Genomic DNA, 25,792 nt, shown 5'->3' with positions numbered 1-25,792 from the left:
CTTTGAAAGTCAAATGGCTAGATGACCTAACTTCTTTTTTCTCATCACCACGATGTTATTTTTTTGGTCAACGCTGAGGGTGCGGATGAATCGAGATTGAGTTCAAATATAAATTTAGCTTGTTCAAGTTTATTTAAAAAAAAATGGGTTTGACACGTTTACACATTTCATTTATATTAGAAAACCAAAAGCATGTTTTATTATGTCTTGAGGCAACAGAATAAAACATAATTCCAAAACTAACACATAGACGAGATCATGAGATAGGCTTGTTTGTGGCAATTAGGTATCAAATTTGTTTCCACATGTTGTTGACGTGGACAGGTAGGTTCTGGAATGATCAATTATTTTAATAGCCACATGATTTTGATTTCAGTTTGTTTTTCCCCTATGTGGTCGGAATTTACTTCCCACACATCACCTCATTGGTTTGAGGCCCCAATGTGTCCATAGAATCTTCTTTGATTTGTCATCATTTATAGATTTTTAACACAAAAAGATAGAATACAATCGGCTCAAAATGCTAGTTGTTTTTTCATAAAAAAGGAACGAAAAGGAAAATGAAAAATAGTAATATAAAACCAATATATATGCAATGATGAATTACAAAAACAAATCATAAAACTTTCACCATATAAATACTGTCTGGCAAATATATATATATATACACTATAACTATACATATAAGTTATATGTACACACATTGTACGTTTAGCCATAGGGCTATTCATTAAGCATGCTCGAGTTAAGCTAACTTCAACTCAAACTCAAAACTCAAGTCAATAACATGAAAATTAAGCTGACCCAAGTAAACATTTCAATCCGAGCAAAAGTAATGCGCGTATTCAACTTGAGTCAAATCTAGCTTGGTGGGTTGTCTTTTTCGTTATTATTATTATTATTATTATTATTATTGTTATTATCATTTTCTATTATGACTTTGTGTAATGTTTCACAAGTCTTAAATAACAAGTTAATAAATTTAATTATACGAACTTTAAATACAGTATCAAACCATCAATAATCTTTTTAGTTAAAACATAAAACACAAACTATTATATTATATTTATTCTACACAATTAATTAAAAGAATATATATTTGTAATAACTAAACAAATCCTTCTAGACGAATGAATATCTACCAGAATAATAACAAAAACAATCTTAAACCTTTATATATTTTATATTTCGTCACCACAAGAATTTGTTCACCGAATCTTCTGAACCCAAACGCGGCAAATAATAATATATATAATAATATAAAAGGGTAGTTGAGCAATGAAGTAATTGACCATCTTCCAACCGAAAACTACCTTCCATTTGTACCCACCAAACCATCTTCTCTGAATTATCGATTTTTTCTACCAATTTATTTTTAACTTACAATCTTCAGGTATGTGTTGTGTTGTTTCTTCTTTGATTCTTTCTGAAGTAATTGATGAAATTAGATTGTGGGTGTTTGTTATTGAGGCTAATAATAATAAGTTTGTTTGTTTGACTAGGTCAGTGGATGAGTTCTTGATAAATCTTGATTTGTAGTTGATATAAAGTTATAAACCATAAGGTTTCAATTTTTATTCCAATTGAAGTTGAATTCTATAATACCCCCAATTTTATTTATAATATTAGTTTGTAATTTTTAAAGTTTAGTTCAACTGCTTGGATGTTGTTATGTTACATAATTGATTGGTTAATGGTGAATTTGTAGTTTTGAAATGTCGAGTTTGGAGGAGCCGATCGGTTTGGACAAATTGCCAAGCTTGAGCACCATTGATCTGTCTAGGAGATTCTCATCCAACCGGTGCAGCACGAGTGGGGAAGAAAATGGGTTGGGGTATTGCTGGATTGAAGGGAAGACGTGCGGATCGTTCAATAGCTATAAGTGTGTTAGACTGTTTTTGCTAAAATCTTATTATGCATTTTGTTAGTTTCTTGATATATGATGATGATTTAGCGAAATTATTGACGTTCGTCCCAAAAAATTACAGGGACGATTTGAAAGAATACAGGAGAGAAGCTTTCATATGGAGAAACCATAAAAGAGAGATCTCCCACAATGATTCTGATAATCGATATCCGTCAAAACATGCAACGAACCTTCAACACACCTCACACTGCAATGATACGGGCCCAAGGGACATAACTAATAAGGTGATTAAAATGTTCAAATTTTGACTTTTAACTGTCAAAAGATATCATTTTTACCTAAAGGTGGGACCTTTATGTAAGTCAAGGTTGAGGTTCTATCCCACTAATCTTTTATATATCTTAAAAACAGATTTTTAAAGGAATGCCAAGTTATGTGAAGATAGTGGAAGTTGGTCCAAGAGACGGGTTACAAAATGAGAAGAATATGGTTCCTACGTCTGTGAAGATAGAGTTAATTCATAGGCTTATTGCATCTGGATTATCTGTTGTTGAGGCCACAAGTTTTGTTTCCCCCAAATGGGTACCTCAGGTAGCTTCACTTTCAAAAGTTGTATATATTTTGTGTATAAAAATAGATGTATTACACATAGATACACACCATAGTTGTAGATGTATGTATATATGCTAGAAAGAGTATTACTATTTGTTCCTAATTACATTTATGGGATTATGCAGCTGGCGGATGCAAAGGATGTTGTTGAAGCCGTTAAAAACTTGGAAGGTGCAAGGTTGCCTGTGTTGACACCAAATTTAAAAGTGTGTAATGTTCATGTAGACCAAAACAGATTTGATATTCTTCACATGTGTGAATATGTAATTTTTATAATTTTGTTGTTGGTTTTGAGCAGGGTTTTCAAGCTGCTGTTGCAGCTGGAGCTAAGGAAATAGCGGTCTTTGCTTCGGCTTCTAAGTCCTTTTCAAAAGCTAATATTAACTGTACTATTGAAGAAAGCCTTGTTCGTTACCGTGATATAATTAATACTTCAAAGAAGCTAGATATTCCTGTTCGTGGGTACGTATAAATTCCTTTTAAATAATGAAAAGATTACAATACTTGAAATAAATGGAGATTAAATTGATTCTTACAGGTATGTATCATGTGTGATTGGGTGCCCAACTGAAGGTGCAATTAGTCCATCAAAAGTTGCATATGTGGCGAAACAACTTCATGATATGGGTTGTATGGAAATCTCACTTGGTGATACAGTAGGGATTGGTACACCAGGTAATTAACGCAGGGCGGAAGCAAATAATGATAAAAACATGCAGAGAATAACTCTCAAAGTATAACTAATATAATTCTGAATGCATGAAAAGATTACAAAGGTTTGCCAAAATTTTGAAATTAAGACTAAAAACAAGAATGTAAATTACGCAACTCTGTGAAAAAATGCATGACGGTAAATAAGTAAAGGTTTGAGGATTGCGAAAATTGGTCAAAAGGTTTTTATAGGTGAAATCGGAGCCCCAAATACTGGAATTTGGGGTCTGACAACTAGCTCAAACCGCCCATGGTTGCTTACCACATGGTCCGGCTTGTCGGGACTTTTCCGGTGACGGGTAATGGGGCCTGAAATTCCACTCGTAGCCCAAGTTATATCCTTTTTATGTTTGGGCTCTTTTTGCCATGTTATCCTCTTCAAGTTGGTCCATTTAAGAGTCCGCTAACTCTTGAATCAACTCCTTACTAATAATTTTGAACGTCTTTATTATTTATTTGCGTCTATGTATGGGTTAATTCAAATTATATTTTAGCTAAAAGGGAAACTAACTAAAAGTATAATTTCTGTAATCATATTTGAAAGGAACCGTTATTCCAATGCTTGAAGCTGTCATGGAAGTTGTGCCAGTTGAAAAGCTTGCGGTTCACTTTCACGACACCTATGGTCAATCTCTTCCAAACATATTAGTTTCCCTTCAAGTAAGCTTACTACTTACTAAAAAACCGTGACCGTATTATTAAATGATCAGAATAATTAGTTTTTAATCATTATTTTTAATGACAGATGGGAATAAGTGTGGTGGACTCTTCTGTAGCGGGTTTAGGTGGGTGCCCGTATGCTAAGGGGGCATCGGGAAATGTTGCCACTGAAGATGTGGTGTACATGCTTAACGGGCTCGGTATTAAAACAAATGTTGATTTGGGTAAGGTTTTGAAAACGGGTGACTTCATTTGCAAGCATTTGGGTCGCCAATCGGGATCAAAGGTTGCTGTCGCGTGCAAAGTTTAAGAGAGCTGTGTTGTTGTATCCCACATATGTGGTGTTGTAAGTGGTAATCTGTTACAAACAAGATATTATGATAAGAAACTCATGTGTTATGTGTATGCCATTGCTTTTGGCTTATTGTATCAATGTATTTGGTTCTACCAAACAAATAATGTTATTTCATGTTTCTTAATCCTTGTTTTTATGATCTGAGAGTAGGTTTAATTTGTGCAAGTAATCAAATAAGACGCTTATCTGGTGCATTAGGATTAGTATTGTTATGAATGTTATGGGTCCAATCCCAGCAGCCCGTACACGCAGCCCAAATCAGATGGCCCAAACAAGTTAAACGCTTCAAGTTATAAGCAAAGTCACAAAGGAGTCAAGGTTATGAATGAACTTATGGTGAATTGGTTCTAGTCTCCCATCTCCTTTCTCTCTGTATTCTCATCTTCTTTCTATTGGATCTTGCTTCTTGTAATTTTCTAATTGCAATTGAATGATTAATTGATTTGAGTGTTATCAATTGAATTATTTGGTTAATTCCACTTTGTATTGAGAAGTAATCACTTCAAGTATGTAGCAAGTCAATATATTGGTCAAACTTTGAATTTCAAACGGCCCAAGTTCGTTGTTTTTTGAAAGACAACGAGATTTAAAAGGAAAATCACCAAGGTAGCCCAATGGGCCAACAAAGATATGATGACGGCCGTCGAGTTTTTTTCAAACGGACCTAACGAAAAAGCGCCACGTGTCATCTTGTGTGCTAGGTACAAAGCGTGCAACCCTTTGTACCTACGCGTCATTTCCACGACACTTGTGTTTCGGTTAGTTGGAGCATTTGAGGAAAAAATGGTGGAACTTATTTGATCAAGTTAATCAAGAAAATGACGCGTAGGTACAAAGGGTTGCACGCTTTGTACCTAGCACACAATATGACACGTGGCGCTTTTTCGATAGGTGGAACTATTGGTGGAGCATATGGTAAAAATGTGAGCTAAAAACTTTGGAAAGATTGACTTCAGATAATGCCAATTGAAGGAGCTCAAATGAAGCTTCTGATTATACAATTTTGACCCGTAAAATGGTTTCTTAAGGCCAAAGTTGACTAGCCATATATGTTTTACTTAAACCACTACACTCAATTATGACCTTGTAGAGGTAGGGTACCAAAAAGACCAAAATACCCTTAAGTACCACCTGCGGGCCACAGAGAATCCTCTTATAAACCACCCGCGGGGCACATGGACCACCCGTATATCACGAATGAGGAGGAACGTCCTCACAACATGCGCGGAAACATCCTGGCATCCTCAAAAGTCGTCCGCAGGACGGGGCGTCTGTCCGCCTAAACATCCAGAAGACAATACCAGCGGGACAGCTGTCATCACTCAAATATTCTCTAGAAGAAGGTTCATGATTCTTACTTGGGGAATACGTGACTGAACAGCCAATAAATAAAGGAAACCTGGCCAGTTTGTTATAACCGTGCACATGGCCAGGGTGCAATCCATCCTATCATTAGACGACGCGTGTCCAGGTTGTTACACCCATGCACATGGGACGTATAGCTCAATCTATCGCAAGAAGACACGTGTCCAGGCAGTTATCAAAGATCTTCTAGAAGAAGACAGCTGGCCCAATCATCTTCCTACACCCTTCGGCTATAAATACCTTGTCAAATGGTATGAGGTATTCATTCACTCATCTGCATTCTGACTACACTTAATCTATTTACTTCAGTACTTTCTCCCTTACGAACGATACTTATTCTCACGCCGGAGGGTGGTTACAGGAAGACCTCCCTCTTGTCCTTCCTGTAACGAGACTCACGGTGTTTGTTTTGCAGGTTCCGGTCATTGGACTTTGGGAAGCTATACTCATATCTTAGTTATAATTATCGTACTTTACTTCGTAGACTCATTGGATCCAGGACCCATACCCGGGGAACGGATCCGTGTTTCTTCATTGGCGCCATCCGTTTTTGGTGTTAGAACAGCAACAATTTCAGTTGGTTTTTTGGTTCGTTAGATATGAGTAACCTTCCTGAAGGGCCGATGGGAACCCCTGCACCAGATTCACGTGTAACTAACATAGAAGCACCTCCGGGTCTCAGTGTTTTTGCACGGATTACGACTCCAAGTGGCCGAACTCTTGAACGTGTCACAGCACCGGGGTCACGAATCACCAATGTAACACCTGGGGAATTTACTCTATAAAATGTTACAGCACCGACCGACTTCACTCCCACAGACATGGGACGTGCCTTGGCACCGAAGGTTCCAATTTGGGTAATCTCAAACAAATTGCAGAAGAGACCCTCCGAAACCGGTCGATATTTGATCCGGAAAACAACTCGGGCGACTCCGATAGGGCGAGATCTCAACAACGTAACTATAGATCTGGAGGAACGTTAACTCCTGAAGAGTGGCTCCACGCGCAACAAAAAAGTTTGGTGGTTGAGTATGAACGCAGAAAACGTAACGAAAGGTTTCACATTCGTACTCTGGATTATGAGGAATCTCCCCATAGATCTCTTTCTCCTCCACCAACAGTGAGAGGAAGTCAGATCTGTTACAGTCAGCAAGCGGAGCCAGAGTTTGGTGAAATACCGAGATTACGCCCTCGTCCTCGCATAGACATGCGAATGCCATCCTACTTGGAGGAATTTGATAGCTATGATTCAACTTATCAACTGGGTGAATACAGTACGTATACCGGAGATAGTGGGATGAGCTCCAGACCAAGGAGTAGTCGTCCGCATGACGTAGTCCGCCACACCAAATACCACAGCAATGCTGAACGAGACTTCACTAAACCATACCGCCCCGCGGCTTTCGCCGAAAAATCAAAATTCATAGAAAGCATTGCCACAACACCCTTTCCTGTTAATGCTAAGATACCTACATCGGTAGGTAAGTACAATGGTATGACTGATCCAAGTGATCATCTCCAGAACTTTGTGGCGGTAGGCGGTGTTAGTGTTTGGACGCTTCCCTATTGGTGTCACATGTTCGCGTCGACACTAACAGGGGTATCAAGAGAATGGTCCGAAAAGTTACCTGACGGTGAAATTTCTAGCTGAGACGATTTGGTGAAGAAATTTTCTCAACAGTTTAGTCAACAGAAGAAACATACTCGAGACCAATCAGAAATTTTAGACGTCGTTCGTCGCGATAACGAGTCTATAGAAGATTTTATCACCAGGTTCAATGATGAGAGCCTGAACATCGGTGGTATAAGCAAAGACATGCTTCGGGGTGCCTTCCGCAAAAACGTCAGATGTGATGATTTAGTCCGCACACTTACGGGAAGAGATGGAATGCCAAAACAGTGGGACGATCTCATGACTGCAGCAAAAGTGTATGCGAACACCGAAAAAACGTTAAGAAGTGGTAACTCAAAGCAAAAATTTTAAGTCGAGTTTCAAACCCCGAGACCAAATAGACAGGCGAAAGGCCCTATCTGGTCAAGACTTCAGCCAAGTACGGAAGCACCAAAACCATTTGATGCACGATCCCTCATAGGCAATAAAAACAAAACGGGACCCTCGAACCGAGACCCCAATAATTGGACTCCTCTTTCAAAGACTCCCGCCGAAATTCTCACCACGGAGAATGTGAATTTTAAAAAGCCGCAGCCACTGACGAGAAGATCATTCCTTGACCCGAAAAAGCGTTGTTTGTATCATGATGACATTGGTCATAATACGAATGAATGCAGAACATTAAAAAATGAAATTGAAGCAGCTGTAAAGTCTGGAAAACTTGGACACTTGGTAAAAGTTGGAAAACCTGACAATGGTAAAGCTCCCGCACGGGATATCCAGGGTCTGAGTAAAAAGCAAGTCAGAGATTTAAACGTCCATATGATACAAGGCGGGTATGATACAAGAAAAAAGAGGAAGGAGTCTGATGATGAGGAATGGAAGAATGAGCTAGTGATTTTTCCTCGAATCAAAGGGGTCCTGAATAACAAAAACCCCTTGATCATCACTGCTCAATTCGGACATTACCGTTCCCAATACGTCTTCTTCGACACCGGTAGTACTTCGGACATTATGTATGAACAATGTTTTGAACAGCTTGACGAGGACGATAAGGAAAGATTAAAACCCATCCACGCTCCAGTATCGGGATTCAGAGGGGAAATAATGCATCCGCGAGGGGTAATCTCATTCCCAGTCACCTTAAGTGATGGAATTCATTCTAGGACAGAAGAGGTCGAATTTCTGGTTTTACCAGCAACATCAAAGCATGACATTGTTCTTGGACGAGAAGCGATTGGTGACTTCAATGCTCACCCGTCCACAGCACACGGTGCAGTAGGAGTCCCAACTCACACCGGCATAGCAATAATTTATGTTAATCGACACTGCTTTGCAACAGAGAGCTCAAAACCTAGCAAGATTCCAAAACAAAATATGAGGACTGAACCAGAGAAATGGGTTTTGAACAAAAAATTTCCTGATAAAACAGCAACAATAGGACCTGCTATTTCCGAGATAGTACGGACTTTCTTGAAACAGTTATTGTCAACGAATGTTGATGTTTTCGCATGGCAACCCGCGGATATGACCGGTATCCCGAGGAATATTGCGGAACACAAGTTAAGAGTAAACTCGTTGTTTACGCCAGTTGTTCAGAAACAACGTAAGATGGGTCCGGAACAAACAAAAGCAATGAATGAGCAAGTCCAGGACCTCTTACAAGCTGGAATCATCCGCCCAATTCGTTATCAGACCTGGGTTACCAATCCAGTTATTGTCCCTAAAAGCAATGGGTCATGGTGGATGTGTATCGATTTCAAAGATCTAAATAAAGCATGTCCTAAAGATTGTTATCCCTTACCCGAAATAGATCTCAAGGTTGATGCGGTGGCACCATTCATATTCAAATGCTTCCTGGACGCCTACAAGGGCTACCATCAGATCCGCATGGCAGCGGGCGATGAGGACAAAACAACATTTCGCACTAATCATGGCACCTTTTGCTACAAAATAATGCCTTTCGGACTAAAGAATGCGGGAGCCACATATCAATGATTAATGGACATAGCGTTCAAAGATCAAATTGGTCGAAATTTAGAAGTGTATATGGATGATCTCATAATAAAAAATGTTGAGGAAGACCAGATGTTGAGGGATATCGAAGAAACTTTCGAAACTCTGAGGAGCATCAATATGAATTTGAATCCGGCCAAGTGTTCATTTGGAATGGAAGAGGGAAAGTTTCTGGGAGTAATTGTCACTGATGCGGGCTTCAAATCTAATCCAGATAAAGTTCAAGCTATAGCCCGCATGCCTTCTCCATCTTCCCTCAAAGAAGTTCAGACATTAAATGGTCGACTGGTTGCTTTGAATCGTTTTTTGGCAAATCATGCAGCTAAGTCCCATCCTTTCATTTCAACTTTAAGAAATTGTCTCAAAAAGCACAATTTAAGTGGACCGCAGAGGCCAAAGAAGCTTTTTTGGAGGTTAAAAAATGTTTGATGGAACTTCCCACGTTAACAGCACCCCACGCGGGAGAACCTTTAACGTTATACCTGTCAGCTTCAGACATTTTCATTGGGGCCGTCCTTCTGACCGATCGCAAGAATGTTCAAACACCGATCTACTACGTCAGCAGAACACTATCGGACCCAGAAACAAGATATTCCATGCTAGAAAAACTTGTTTTGGCACTAGTTTATGCTGCTCGACGCCTCCGCAGATACTTTCAAGGACACCCCATCAATGTCTTGACTGGATACAAGCTCAAAAACGTTCTTAGCAAGCCTGAATTGTCTGGACGACTGGCCAAGTGGGCCATCGAGCTAGGTGAACACGCAATAGAGTACAAACCTAGGCCAGCAATCAAAGGGCAGGTATTGGCGGACTTCGTGACAGAGGTCCCGCATCACAAAGAAAAAGAATGTTTGATTGAGCAACAACCCCAAGCACCCCCGGAATCAGGACAGATTTGGTCCTTATTTACGGATGGAGATTCAAGCAGTGAGGGATGTGGCGCAGGCCTCTGGCTAGTCAATCCCGAAGGCCATGAGTTTACATATGCCATAAAGTTGGACTTCAAAAGTACCAACAACGAGTCGGAATATGAAGCTTTCTTGGCAGGCTTGAGGATAGCTAAAAAGCTTGGGGTTAAGCATTTGGAAGCCCGAGTGGATTCCATGTTGATTGCGGGACAGATCAACGGCACATACAAAGCGAAAAATGATATCATGGCTTCGTATGTGTCACAGGCGAAAGATCTGATGCTCCAATTCTCTTCTTGCAAAGTCATTCATATAAAGAGAAGTGAGAACAGATCAGCGGATGCCCTCAGTAAATTGGCCTCAACAAACTTCGAACACTTTGCCAAAGACATCCGCATCGAAATATTAGACCGCCCGTCTGTCCCGCAACATCAGGTCTTAGTGATCCAAACGGGAGTAGAATCCTAGATGACACTGATTACAGCATACCTGTCGTCCGGAGCACTTCCGGAAGGAAAAACAGTGGCCCGGAAGATAAAGCACAAAACCTTGAACTATCAAATACTTGACGGTGTCTTGTATCGACGTTCCTTCCTCGGACCACTACTACGATGTGTGGATGCTGAGGACGCGAATTACCTAATCAGAGAAGTTCATGAAGGCATTTGTGGTCTTCACGCTGGCCCGTGAATGGTCGTGGCGAAGTTAATGAATGCCGGATACTATTGGCCGGGGATGCACTTGGATGCTGTAAATGAAATCAGGAAGTGTGATTCTTGCCAAAGGCATGCCCCTAACACGCTACGACCAAAGAACGAGTTAGTTCCAGTCACTTCAGCCTGGCCGCTCCAAAAATGGGCTATTGATATCATGGGACCTTTCCCTGAAGCCCCTGGACGGGTTAAATTCTTAATAGTAGCCATTGACTACTTTACAAAATGGGTGGAGGCCAAACCATTTACTTCTATAACAGCAGCGAGTGTTAAAAAATTCTTGTGGGAATTCATCATATGTCGTTTCGGCCTCCCCCTAGAGCTCGTTAGTGACAACGGAACACAATTCGCGGACAGTGGGTTACAAGAATGGCTAAAAGAATTACAAATTTCTCAAACCTTCACCTCTATAGCTCACCCGGAAGCGAATGGTCAAGTTGAACGAACTAATCGGACCATCAAATAAGGAATCAAGGCCAGACTAGGAACTAAAAGAACGGGTTGGGTGGATGAATTACCCCATGTACTATGGGCTTTCCGCACTCAGAAAAATTCCAGCAACTCCGAAACCCCCTTTAGTCTAACCTATGGCACAGAGGCCATGATTCTGGCTGAAATCGGAATCCCATCCGCCAGAGTTCTCATGATCGAAGATAATGATCATGAACTCCGGATGACCCTTAACCTCCTTGAGGAAATGAGGGAATTGGCATCAATCCGAGAGCATAATTATAAACGCCAGTTGCAAAAATATTATAACTCTCGGATCCAAAGATGTGAATTCGATGCGGGAGACTTTGTCTTCCGCAACAATGAAGCCTCCGGGCAAGAGCCTTCGGGCAAGTTGGCTCCTACCTGGGAAGGACCTTATAAAGTCCAGAAAATTTTATTCAAAGGTGCCTATAAACTTGAAAGGTTGGACGGGACAGAGATCCCTAGAACCTGGAACGGGGCCCAACTAAGAAAATGTTACATCTAGTTGGTTTTTCTTTTGGCCTGCGTGCCTAACTAGATGTTAAGAACATTTGTAATTTCGTTTCTTGTAATTCGGCTTATGCCTTAGTTATGAAAGTTTTCATTTCAGTCATTTGAGACTTGTATTATTGCATAATCCTTTATTCGTACACAAAGAAGATCCGCCGAAAACACTTATATTATATAAAAAAAAAGATGTATACATAAAAAAAGTGTGACGGATGCAATAAAAAGCTTTCTTTATTCATACAAAAATGGATTACAAAAGAGATGGAGGAGCTTATCTAAAAAAAAGAACCGAAAAATTTATTCATGGTGCAACATCATTATGCTACACACCCTCGCCTCCCGCATCATCAGCATGATAGTCATCTTCTTCCTCTTCATCTAGTTCAAGAAGAGTCCTTAGTTACTGGATGCTATCCTCCTTATCAGCAAGATCGGATATCTGATCCATCAAAGAAAACTTCAATGAATCGAAATCCTTTGACTTCTGCTTAAGGATGCCAACAGTATCCTGACCAGCTAGGATGTACTCTTCAGGAAGCTTAGAAGTTGAGCCAAATTGGTAACCTTCTTGGAAACCCAGTTGGCGACCAGCTTGTTTAGAAACTTTTAGAAGGATAGCGACGCAATTCCCAAGCTCATCGCTAGCCCGAACATCGGAGATGACCTATTAAAAAAACTATGTTTAATTGATCTTCGATACTTAGAACATTTATGGTGATAAACAAAAGACATACCTTGGGAATAGCTTCTGCTAATAGCCATTTTTGATCAGCCTTGGCCCGGACAAGCTCCATCTTATGACCAGCGCACTCCAAAGCTTGGTCACGATTTTTGGCATTAAGATCAAAAAGACGCTTGTCTTTGGCCCCTGATTCAGCCTGCAGAGCCTCAATCAACTTGGCCTGTTCAGCCATTGCTTTGGCCTATTCTTCCAGTTGCCCCTGGAGGACAACCTTAGCTTCCTCGGCTGCGGAGCGAGCAACCTTCTCCGCTTCCAGGGCTTGGCCGGTTTCCCTAGCTTCGTTTATAGCCCTAAGGGCTTCTTCTTTAGCATCAGAAGCAGAGGCCGTCAGCTCGTCCCATTGTTCATTCATTTTCAACCAATCCCTGGTTGTTTCATGGGTAGTGGAAAGAGAGTTCGCCAAATAATAAGAATGGGAGTTTAGCAACTCTTGGCGAACACTAAGGCGACGCCTCTCCCTCTCACCAGGCGGAAGACATTCCTTCATGAAAGAAAAACATGTGTCCACGTCATGGAATGTTGAATCCCGACAAAAGAACCAGTTAGGTAGATGTGGGCTGGGGTCTTCCCCCCCAGGAGGAGGAGAAGTGGGGGAAGCATATGGAAACGTGCTCACACCCCCTTGATCTCTAAAGTGGTGTACATTTTGAGAAGACGACACCTTAGCGTGAACAGTGGTGTCGGCCTCATCCTTCTTCAGTGGGGAGTCGTCCGCCACAATAACTGGATCTTGAGCAGTGTTAGGGCGCGGTGGTGGCGGATGAACAGAAGAATCCTTCAAACTGGAAATACCTTCAGAGAGGTTATGCAGGTTCACTGAAAAACATCAGCAAATGAGTTAGAAACATTCTAATCCACAACAATTAACAAGTGAAAAGATTTAGCTTACCCAACGAAGGATCGTTAGCGTCGAGTTGATCCAAACGAGCTTCTAAAGCAGCAGGATTTGTCTTTTTAGATTTCTTCTTCTTTAATACAATCTTGACTAGATTAACCTTGCGTTTTCCAGCCGCTTTGGAGACGCCCGCCTCACTCGCTTGAGGATCACCCTCAGCAGTGACATCATCAGACGCAGGCCTCTTGCCTTCCACTTCAGTTGTAGCGTCATCTTGATCCGTTGTTTGGCTAGACGCAGCCCTCTGGCGAGTGAGACCTGTAGATGAGCCCACAGCTCTATTAACATCAGTTGGACAAGCTTCTTCACAAAGTGATGACTCCTCACTAGATGAGAAGAGCACAATCACTCCACTGGAAGTAATAGCAGTCATAGGTCTGGGTTTCAAAATGCCCTCACCTTTCTGGATACAATCGTTAACATATGCCTCACCTTTGGCATACATCGCCTCGGAAACTTTAAGTTCTGGGTGGAAAGCTGTGGGGAATACAAAATTATGACGGGTGCGCTCAAGAAAAGGCGCATCCCTCTTATCGATTGGGCGGCGCACCATCATTCCCCCCTCGCGATCCAACAAAGTGCTAAAGGCGGAGCCTTCACCTACACAAAGCAAGAAAACAAAGTTAGAAAATACTCAATGACAAAACAAAGATAACAACAAACTTACTCTTGTTAGTCTCCTCGTAGTACGGTTCCAGACTTGGAAACGGCCACAGACGGCTCATTTTTGCACACACCATCGCCCCTTCATGAATTGGGCGTAGAGGAGTTGGCGTGGTGATCAGCGTTTTATACCACGCCTGATCCTCGTGAGCGCTGGCAAGAACTACATGCTTGGGAGAATCCACCTTACGTTTCGTCATCTTGAACGAAATGACGTCCTCATGAATCCAGAAAAATTTTGGCTTCCAGCCGTGAAGGCTACGGAGCCATTCCGTGCCTATAATCCTCTTCTCGATGGAGGCAAAAATGTACCATCCATCGCAAAAGGTCATCTTATAAAAAACGGAAAACATGCCAACAGTCGGTTCTAGGTTACGAGTTTGGTAACAAAATTCGAAATGTCGAATTCTCAACATCCCAACGGGATGGATCTGGGACAGATGAATTCCATAAGTAGTCAGGATCGATTCGACAAACTTGGTCACTGGAATCCGGAAATTCCTTGTCGTAAAATGGTCCACGTAGACAGCCATTTTATTCGGAGGAGGGCTAGTGGCAATAGAACCACTAGCAGGACGTTCTGGCTCCCACTCCGTCGTCAATCCATATACGTTAACAACGTCGTTATAATTTTCTTCTTTAAGACAGACAACGACCTCACTAATTTTGGGGGTGTTTTTCTTTTCTTTCACCATTTTCACAGCAGAAAGATGAAGAAATCTCAGAAAGAGGAAAAGATCTCAGAGAAAGTTAGAAAGTCTAAAGCGTTGGAGAGAAATTTGAAAGTGGTAAAGATCAAATGGAAACTGCAAGGGTTATATTTATACCCATTGCAGTTAATGCGATCCATAAAGTGACAAAAGAGAGAGAGACGGCGGACCGCTAGATGGTTGACACGTCAGGCGGGAAATTCAAGATAATGGAAATAGGCTGTCAAAAGACGCCAGACACGTCTTGTCAGTTGTCCTCAAGGGGTCTCTCTCTCCGCCACGTCATCATAGTTATCCAAACATTTAAACATTTCAAAAAAATGCTGTAAAATTCAAAAATATCTTTTAGAGATATTTTCTTCAAACAGTTGAATGTCCACAAAATTCAAAGAAGTTTTCTCATTAATTATTCAAAAGATAATTACAAAACGAGAAAGAAAAATTACAAGTGATAAAAATCTAAGAATATCCTAAGGGTTTGAGCCTGATGGATCTTCCGGAGCCTTCTGTGAAGTATCTTCTGAGGAATCATCCTCAGATTCCCCCCAAGGTAACTCTTCAAAAGTTGTACGCCGTCATATACAGAAGCAAACTCCGGAAGCGCATCTTGTAGAGGAAACACTAAAGTGTCATGCTCCTTGACCCGGTCCGCACGATTTTGTTTGATGTTTACACCGTACAGCGGATGGTCCTGAAATGTGCTGTTGCTTCGAGTATAACTCACTCCTTCATGGAAGCCCGCCACACGCCCAAGTGAAGAAGAGGCATCCATCACATTAGCAAAGCTATCATTCAGCTCCTTACTTCCTTTAATATGGCGGACGACCTGTTGAGACAAAAACATAAGTTCCCAATATCAAAGAATAAGAGTGATATAATAAACGATAAAGATTAACTTACAGCATCAACTCCCCGAGTAAGGAACCACTGACGGTCCTGGCGCTCGGAATTCCTCCGATTCCGCGATAGCTTCCTCATGAGCTTTGAGGAGGGAGTCATAAGCAGCCTGAATTTCAGCAGCGCTCTGGTCTTTAAGTTCGGCTCGTTCCTTCTGCAACTTTAGCTCCGCCTCGAGATCATGGATACGTGCACCTTGAACAGCCACTTGATCTTCCAAGGAAGAATTAGCTTCTTGAGCGCGGGCTAGGTCATCTTTTTCCTTTTGGGTCTTCGCCCGAGCAGCTTCAAGAAGGGAATTTTGTTTCTCACAAGCTTCCTTCCATCGGCGAGTAGCGGCAGCATTACGATCTTGTTCGCTTTTAAGGGCATTCTCCGCATCGATCTGCTTCCACTTAGCAGTTTGGGCAGCAATGCGATGCTCCTCAGCTTCTTTCTTGGCAGCCTCAGTGGCCCGCCGGGCTTCTCCCACTTTCCCGCCTAAAGTACACCATTCACTTAGGACTTCTTGGCTACCGGCTAAAGCATTAGCCAGGTGGTAAGCCACGTTGGTATGCAGGTCATGGCGGGAAATGTCTCGTTGAACTGCCATCTCAGCGGGTGGCGTACAATGTTCAACGAAATCCATACAAGTTCTAGGATGGGAGAACCGTGACCCGTTAGTAATTCCCCACGGAGGGACAAACAATTCGTGTGTATCACCCAGGCCTGTAACCCCATAGTAACGAGAACCGGAAGGTTTAAGGCGAGTTGGGGTTGAAAAAAGTTGTTGAGGAGGAGGCCGAAGAGGAGACTCCTCAGTCCTGTAACCCTCCTCATTAACAGCAGGATTGTCCTACCGACCACCAGTACCACCCCCAGCCTCAAAAAGATAGTTGAAACGATCATCAGTCTCAGACTGGACGTTAGCCCCCTCTATAGTGGCAGTATCAATCGGAGGGGTTGGCACTCTCTCCTCTACCAAAGGTGAGGATGGTTGATCCTCTGTGTTAATATTGCTAGGAGTCGAAGGCTTATCCTCCACATTCTTCCATGGAGAAGGGGATGGTCGCTGTTCAGTTTGAGGGGTAGGTGTAAGCAACTTCTCAGAGACTTCTTCCCCAAAGATCAGCGGATCTACAAAAACAAAAGCTATTTTTAGATACACATTTTATGAAGTATAACACTTAAAAGGATTAATATATACCTTCCACCATGTCAATACGATCGGCAAGACTGTACTGTGGCTTCTTAGGACGATGGGTTTTTCGTTTCTTATTTGAAGGTCCCGCCTCAGCATCCGCAGTCTTGCCACCCGCTTGTCCTGCTTGGAAAGCCAAAAAAGCTCTCTTTTTCTCCAATTCTACCAACAAATGGGAGACAGATGAAGGTTCAGATGTATCGTCATTAGATTCCCTCTCTCTTTGGGAAATCGAGAAATCAGAACTATCGCCGTCATCATCACTCGACAATAAAGTGGCGTCCGTCCCGTCAGAAGTAATAGCAAAAAGCGGATGAAGGTTCAAAACATATGCACCTGTTTCAAAGGTGGCATTTGAGACAGTCGGCTCAGCCCGCACCTTCTTTGGAAAAAGGAAGCGGAACTTGGTTTTCTCGAGAATAGGCATGCCACTGGCATCCCGGATGCCATGTAGGACACAACCCCTGTCCTCAAAAAGGGCATTGAACATCGAACCCCGACCTGAGGAGAATAAAAAAAGTAAAAATTATAGAATACATCGCAAAAAGAAGAAAAAAACAGTAAGAATAACTTACGTTCATATAAGTCAACAAAAATGGGCTCCATAAAATCTGAGGCCCATAAGCGACTCATGCCTGCCCACACCAGGGCTTCTTCTGGAAATGCTCGCATTGGTGATGGTTCCATTGTAAGTACACGATACCATTCTTGACCTTCATGATTAGCAGTAACAAGGTCCGGAAGGGCAGAATCCACCGGACGGCGAACCATGTTTAACGGCACCACGTCCTCAGAAATCCAAAAGAACTTATTCCGCCAGTCTTTAGATACCTTTTCAACCTCATATCCGATGCTCCGGTCAGAAAACCCCTGACACGTATATCAACCATCACGAATGGCAAGATGGTAAAAAACTAGAAATCGATCAATATGTGGCACCATGTCACGTGCTATGCATACGAATTCATAATGACGAATTCGCATCATAGCACGAGGATGCAATTGAGATAAATGGATTCTGTAGGCAGTTAACACCTTCTAGAGAAATCTCGTTATGGGTAAACAGAAGTTCCCATGAACAAAATAATCGGCATACAAAGCCAATTTCCTAGGTGGTGGGAAACTGGCTATAGAACCGATAGAAGGAAACTCTGGTTCCCACTCGGGTGGAATACCATACGTCTCCAGTAACTTTTCATATTCTGAGTAGTCCCATGCAATCTCTATCTCATCAACTTCAGTCTGAACATTCGACATTTTAGGAAGATTTAAGGAGGACATATAAGAAAGAATTCGATGCTTTATCAGAGAGAAAATAAGAAGAAATCAGAGAAAAAGAACGATAAAACTTCTAAGGAAAGGAGTCTCTCCTTATTTATACCCATCGTAATTAATGCTATGGGATATGAACAGTAGAGAGAGAAAAACATCACCCAACCAGTGACTGCCACGTCACGCGAGAATTTCGAAAAAGAGAAAAAGTTGTACAGTCGGGTACAGTGACAGCCGTAAAAAACGTCCCATCACCTGTTCACGTGCCTGCGAGTGGTCAACTTGTCCTTTTTCATGATTATCCATACCATCCGAAGATATTTTCTACCTAATTTTTAAAAAATAAAAATCCCCAAATCACATTATGTCCAGAATTTCACCCGCATAAAGATTTCACACGGAATAAAACACTAGACTTGGGGGACTTGTAGAGGTAGGGTACCAAAAAGACCCAAATACCCTTAAGTACCACCCGCGGGCCACAAAGAATCCTCTTATAAACCACCCGCGGGGCACATGGACCACCCGCATATCACTAATGAGGAGGAAAGTCCTCACAACATGCGGGGAAACATCCTGGCATCCTCAAAAGTCGTCCGCAGGACGGGACGTCTGTCCGCCTAAACATCCGGAAGACAATGCCAGCGGGACAGCTGTCATCACTCAAATACTCTCTAGAAGAAGGTTCATGATTCTTACTTGGGGAATACGTGACTGAACAGCAAATAAATAAAGAACACCTGGCCAGTTTGTTATAACCGTGCACATGGCCAGCGTGCAATCCATCCTATCATTAGACGACGCGTGTCCAGGTTGTTACACCCATGCACATGGGACGTATAGCTCAACCTATCGCAAGAAGACACGTGTCCAAGCAGTTATCAAAGATCTTCTAGAAGAAGACAGCTGACCCAATCATCTTCCTACACCATTCGGCTAAAAAATACCTTGTCAAACGGTATGAGGTATTCATTCACTCATCTGCATTCTGACTACACTTAATCTATTTACTTCAGTACTTTCTCCCTTACGAACGATACTTATTCTCACGCCGGAGGGTGGTTACAGGAAGACCCCCCTCTTGTCCTTCCTGTAACGAGACTCACGGTGTTTGTTTTGCAGATTCCGGTCATTGGACTTTGGGAAGCTATACTCATATCTTAGTTATAATTATCGTACTTTACTTCGTAGACTCATTGGATCCAGGACCCATACCCGGGGAACGGATCCGTGTTTCTTCAGACCTGTTATAAGTTATAACAAAGTATGATCATGACCCGTTAAGACGTACATACTAATTAAGACGCATTTCTACCATGTATAAAACAATACAAGGCACTGCACCAATGTGTATTCTTATTATTTGTCAACCGCTATATGAACATATACCTCAGTATAAGCCATTATACTCAAATGTGGTCCATTAACACCCGTTACAACCAAATATGACCCATTTGGGTACATGGTATGTCACACTACAACCATATATATAACCCAATCTTAGACACTACATACAAGTATAAACATGTATAAGCACTCAATATTAGCTGGTACACCCATACATGTTCGGGACACCGTTGTGATCCATTATATTGCAAGAATATGAATGGTTAACGAGAATGAGAATAGTTATACCCCCGGTCTTGTCTTCGAACTACCACTACCGGTACAGGGTGTGAAAGTATCGTTAACAATACCACATTAGTATAGTTAACAATACTAATGTTTTGACAAATGCGATTTATCAAACCCCGATCAAGTATATATTCAAGTTGATTGTAATAACACCTCATTATAAGTACTCTACATTGGGGCAATTAACTTTATGTAACGCATGACTAGTTCACTAAGGACAAGGCTAGTGGTGGTATTAATTAAGTTCAATATAATACAAACAATTGATCGATTACATGGGACAACATGAATCTTTAACTGTGAGAGAACAACATAGTTGATGACAACAACAAATACATGAACTTATGATTGGAAATTAACATGGAACTAACTATTCCCGAGTGAGCTAACAGTAGTAATAACATTAAACGCAGCCCCACTACGGCCAGAACCTAGTTTAACCTCATCACGATGTTCGAAAGCATCAACAATAACAAAAAGTGCAACCACACCTGCATAGTCCATGTTAGGTTGAATTGTTACCGTGAACTTGTCCTTAACGTACTTCACATTTTGCGGTTTATGCATCTACAAGATCAATAAAAAGTCACATTAACTATACGCCAAAACTACTATCCAACAACGTTAAAAGTACGGAAATTACCTGGGCTATCGCGGTTGATGAATTCCCATATAAATGGTTATGTTTCCCATGGCCCAGTCCCCTTTGATCCTCATATCACATGAACCATTGCTTCTCGTTTTGTTTGCCAACGTCATGTTAAGATTGAGCTTATAATTGAACAACGCGTGGTCGGTTCTTGTGCTAAATATCATGTCCGATTCATTTTTACTTTCACCCTTAAATACATTCCATGTACTATGCGCACTCATAGTCTGGAAATTAATACTGTGTAAAATTAGCAGCAAGACTAAAAAACAAACCACAGAAGGATTCAAGAGGTAGAATCGTAAAGTTACCTTTTCCCGGAGCATCGCAATGGGGTTGTCGTCAGTGTCAAGTAGCTCGAGCTGATGATGGAATGTTGTGTCATGCGGTTTTACTTTTAGCAAGATTGCATGATTAATGTCAGTGATCACAAGGATACTTATGGACTACAATTTCAAGTGGAGTTGGTACAATGAACTCAGGACCAACCAAAGAATATGGAGGGAATGCAGCCATCATCACAAACTAACTAAATTATTATGAACACCAATAATATTATTGTAGTAGCTCTATGGGATTGATGGATCGAGCATGAGGTGTGGGAAGGCTTTGAACATGATAACTTCGTTGACGAATTAGTTGACTTGGACTAAGCAACTCAGGTGCGAAGAAATTACATCCACATGTACGTACGCCAATTGTTATCTTCAAACTTGATGCTAGATATATATTGAGCTAGCTATATTTATGGTATATATATTTGGTTGGCGTCCTACTTGCATGCATGTAATGTAAATGTAAATGTAAATGTAAGGAAAGTGATGCATTTGTCATCAAGTGAAATATGAATTCTTTAATAATAAACAGTTGTAATGTATTTAAGCCGCCGGACCCAGGAATTAAGAATAGTCGACCTTTGGCACAGCTAGCCTAGCAAGTAGGAAGATTCATTTTGGAATTAATCCAATACCTAATCGGTTTTTGGGATTTAGTTGAATGGGTAAATAGATTTGGGTTTTCACTTACGGTTTGTTCAATTTTAACATGAATGAAAGAAAGAAACTGTTACATAGTTCTAGTTGATTAACACCCATTGGGAGAAACTATCATGAAAGTTATTATTATTAAGAGATAATTCCTATTTGCGTCTTTGTGGTTTTAGGACAGAGCACGTTGTGGCCCTAAAAGTCAAAATGACCCGATTGCGTCCGTGTGGTTTAAAAGGGCGTAAATATGAGTCCCTTTGTTACTTAACGGTGTTAGTTTCGAAGGCAAGATCAACGTTTCGTCAGGGCCGTCTTTAAGGCATGGCAGGGTAGTCGACGGCCACAGGCCCGACACCCTGCTAGGCCCGAATTTTTTTTTCAAAAGAAATTATATGTATTTTTATAAAAAAAATATGTATAATCATTGTTTCAACACAATTATATAACTACTAGCTTGGTCTAGTGGTAAAGGGTTATGACATCTAACCAAAAGGTTGTGAATTCTAGTCTTATTTAAGACAATTTTAAGATTATTTTTATACAAAAGTTTTTTACACAACTTAAATCATAATCAAATAAGTCAATTTAAAATTAAAGTGTTTAAATCCAACAAAATGTTTCTTTTACTTAAGGGTCAAAAAAAGTTTCGCCTTTAGCCCAAATAATTTTTCGCCTTCTCGGAGCCGGCCCAACGTTTCGTCTCTATACTATCTGATTGCTCATTTGTACAAAGATACTTTTAATTGCTCACCTACTCAACACTTGGTCCCTAAGATTTCTCCCGTCACCAAACACCCATCATAAACCCTCGCTTTTGCTCAATTCCTCTGCTTCAAATCAAGAGAACATAAATGGAGACTCAATCAGAATCAACCCACCATCACCGCCACCATCATAATGTCACCTGAAGCTTCTGAGTTAACAATTTGGCTCGTAAAAGGATTTCTTAAGGCCATAGTTGACTATTATACAATGAGTTATTCGATTTTTTTTCCTGAAAAGTTATATCCATGCAAACTAAACTAATAACCAACTTTAACCTTTTTAAGAGTTTTATGCATTTGGAAACACTTCAAAAACGAAACCAAAATCAACCTACGATCACTAGTATACGATAATGGGCATTTGTGACTACGTAGGTCGTAAAAACTAAGGTTGAATTACTTGGATGGAAACAAGTTAATGCGACCCGAATGCTTCACAAGGCACGTTTACTAATTGTACTTTAAATATGATAAAACCTATGAGTTTTGTAATTGATTCTGTTAGTTAGCAAAACACAAAATTGGATTTGATTCAAAGAAACAAAGTTTATTTTATAATTTGAATAGAATAGTAACAAACTTTCATCATTAACCAATTTGTTTACTCAAACTTTTTTTGTCTCAGTTAGGTTACTCACAATTTTTTTTATATCATTTATAGCACTCAAGTTTCATTTATCTACTAATGCAAGGTTTATTTTTTTTTATTTTTATTTTTTTTTACCATTTTGATAGGTTATTATGACCGAATAGAATATTTTCATTTTAACAGAAATTGTTAATGATGACGTGGACTGATGATAGGAAATTAAAATTAGTGACATTGAATTTGTTAATAAATAAATTCAAAAAAACATTTTTTTAATTAGTAAAATTTCAAAATAATAAGTTTTATTTCTCGAAAAGCATCAATATTTAATTTTTTTTATTAAAAAAAATCTATTTTCAATTTGAAATTTCATATAATTATTAACTTTTTATCATATAAGTTTTAAGGTATAGGCGCATAGCTAAAATTCTAAAAAAAGTATTAAAGTCATCTAATATTAATTTAGTTAAATTATAAAATAAACCAAAAAAACATAATTCATTATAATCATAAAAAAAAGACTTAATGAGTAAGATAATTGATACACAAAAAGTTTGTGAATAACCTAATTGAGATAAAAAAAAAGTTAGAGTAACAAAATTGGTAAAATAGAAAAAGTTTGTTACTATTCAATGAAGTTTTTCCTTTGAAAAATGAACAAATTAAATTATTATTGATGCTGTTTGTTCAGGTTTCACCCTGCTTTCGGTGCATGCATATAATGTATATATGCGTGGGCCCTTGGTGGGCAAAAGTGAAATTGCACCAAATTTTTATGTTATTTTATTAATTTCATGAAAATAGCGTTAAAAGTGACGGAATGTTAATCAGACATCATGTGGTGGCGTTGATAGCTACAAAACAAGGGCACGTGCACCAATCGATCGGGGTCCTAATGGTTGATTTTTATGTACCTTATGTCCAAGGCTTGATGCAAAACAACTGTAGAGCGGGGGGTCTCACTTGAAGCAACCTCTCTATTCCTATGGGGTAGAGGTAAGGTTGACTATATTTTACCCTCCTTAGACCCTATCATAGCTTTGCTATTGATGGGATTTACTGAGTACGATGATAATGATGATGACGATGGTGACGATGGTGATGATGATGATGATGATGGTGGTGGTGGTGGTGATGATGATGATGATGATGATGATGATGATGATGATGATGATGATGATGTTTGTTCAGGTGGTACACACATGGGGTTTATGTAAGGCCTCGTTACCGGTGCCCTACATTTGGTCATTTTTAAGTGTGTGTTTTTATGGTGTATGGAGTATGTGTGAAATGAAATTAAATGGGTAATTATGACTTATATAATTATGGATCATGGGCTTAAGCCCATGGTCTTTCCTTCCTTCCTTCATAACCCAAGTCCATAACCCATATCCATTTAACCCAACTCTAGCCTGACTCATAATAACTCGTATTTCATTTATTATTCGAAACTCAAAAAACGGGATGTTATTGTTTATGGGCCATGGCCCGGGTAATAATCAATCCACTAGAAGTATAGATGTTAAGAAAATCGTTTGCAGTGTGAAATAAACAAAACTCAATCATCTGGTTTGTTATTGGATGGAAAATGTACAATGGTTTCTAAATATAATTCGGTTAAGAATTTTCTATCGTCTATTTCTGTTTATTTCATAATCCTTTTATGTACAGGATGACATGCTTGCATGGTATGTAGACTCTGGTGATACGAGTCAAGTATGCTAGGATTTGAAATGGCTTGAAGAATTAAAACCAGTTGAAGACTTGTATTTACTTCTGGAAAACGTTTTGTCACTAGTACAAAAAATGACCATTTTAAAACGGTTAAATAACGTAAACACAACGGTTTCAAAACCGTTATAAACGAAGCATTGCAAAATATAATTAAAACGGTTTCCAGACCGGTGTATATCCTAGAAGATATTAGAACAGTTTGTAGCCGGTATGTCACACCCCAACCTATGACGAAAATGCCGGAGCGCAAACTAATTGTTCACAGCTCACAGGGTATTATCATGCAATTGTAAAGTGACAATATCTAATTAATTATTTTAAATAAAACAATTTACATTTAAGTACATCAAGTATAAATGAATTATAAAACAAATCAAATAATCTTGAATAAGTTTTTAAGTCATAAAGGAATCTCTACGTGATCTTCATCTTGCTAAACAATCCAACCTGAAAACCTACAAATGCGTATAAAGTAGATATTTTTGTCAACACGAGGTTGAGTGAGAAAATCACCAGTTTTTATTACAATATAATAATATATAGATAAAGAGAAAAACTGTTATATGTGAGTATATACAATCAAACCATAGCATGTAACATTGTAAATAAGTAATGATGAGCGGGCTAAATCGTTGCCATGCGAATCGAGCGTTGGTTACCATAACTGAGTTATCGGTGAAACCATTGTCATGCGATCGGACGTCGGCCACTACAGCATGATGTGATTATAATGATGGACCTCTCCGAATGCGATAAATAAACACAAAAGAAAATAACAAGTATCAAGTAGTAATTCAATGATACAAAACACAAATATTAAGAGCTTGCATTTGATAGTATAATGTAAAAATTGAAGATTGATAGAAGGTGCGCATAAGTTCCCAAAACATTGAAAATAAGTAAAATAGGGGAGTGATTACTCACCTGATTAGATTATTAAAAGTCAAGAGAGAATGTGAGAATGCTAACCCTTCGGGATTTACTGTCAAGGATTTCCTAGTTACATAATTTAATATTATAGGTTAAATTACAAATGATATAACGCATATAATGAATTAGAGTTTTGATGTGATTTGAGTTATATTTAGGATTAAGATGTTATTGATTGGATGATTGATTTCTATAGTTATTGTTATTGCAAAAACAATATTATCGTTTATCATTTATTTATATGATAATTATTTTTATTTATTTATAGAATCACCTTTATACTTGATATAATACAAAATCAATATCTATAAATGAAATAATTTAAAATAAATAGATTTAA

The 25,792-nt window shown here is 39.8% G+C and overlaps 2 protein-coding genes across 3 annotated transcripts in view; one reads left to right on the top strand and one right to left on the bottom strand.

The window, feature by feature from the left end:
- Window positions 1–1,238: 1,238 nt before the first annotated feature.
- On the top strand, window positions 1,239–4,329 carry LOC143614572 (hydroxymethylglutaryl-CoA lyase, mitochondrial-like). The gene is made up of 9 exons (XM_077087973.1): window positions 1,239–1,393; window positions 1,709–1,882; window positions 1,989–2,151; window positions 2,279–2,458; window positions 2,605–2,685; window positions 2,778–2,941; window positions 3,018–3,154; window positions 3,735–3,850; window positions 3,936–4,329. Exons 2-9 carry the CDS (start codon window positions 1,716–1,718, stop codon window positions 4,158–4,160), a joined length of 1,233 nt encoding a protein of 410 aa, XP_076944088.1. The 5' UTR covers window positions 1,239–1,393; window positions 1,709–1,715; the 3' UTR covers window positions 4,161–4,329.
- A 16,263-nt stretch (window positions 4,330–20,592) lies between these two features.
- Window positions 20,593–25,792, bottom strand: part of LOC143614040 (protein LURP-one-related 15-like) — a 197,202-nt gene continuing 192,002 nt past the window's right edge. Inside the window, exons 1-2 of one of the 2 annotated variants that reach the window (XR_013150230.1) lie at window positions 20,761–21,016; window positions 20,593–20,676 (exon numbers count right to left, since the gene is read on the bottom strand). The gene's annotated coding sequence lies outside the window, so the exon portion shown is untranslated. Of the gene's footprint in view, window positions 20,677–20,760; window positions 21,017–25,792 lie in introns of those variants that run through there. The other variant, XR_013150231.1, reaches the window with a different exon arrangement.

The sequence above is a fragment of the Bidens hawaiensis genome, unplaced genomic scaffold, assembly GCF_021521415.1.
Source record: "Bidens hawaiensis isolate Kalapana, Puna unplaced genomic scaffold, B.hawaiensis_p1.1 tig00002273_1, whole genome shotgun sequence".
In the NCBI taxonomy this organism is placed as follows: domain Eukaryota; kingdom Viridiplantae; phylum Streptophyta; class Magnoliopsida; order Asterales; family Asteraceae; genus Bidens; species Bidens hawaiensis.
This window is presented reverse-complemented; position numbering and strand designations above follow the sequence as displayed.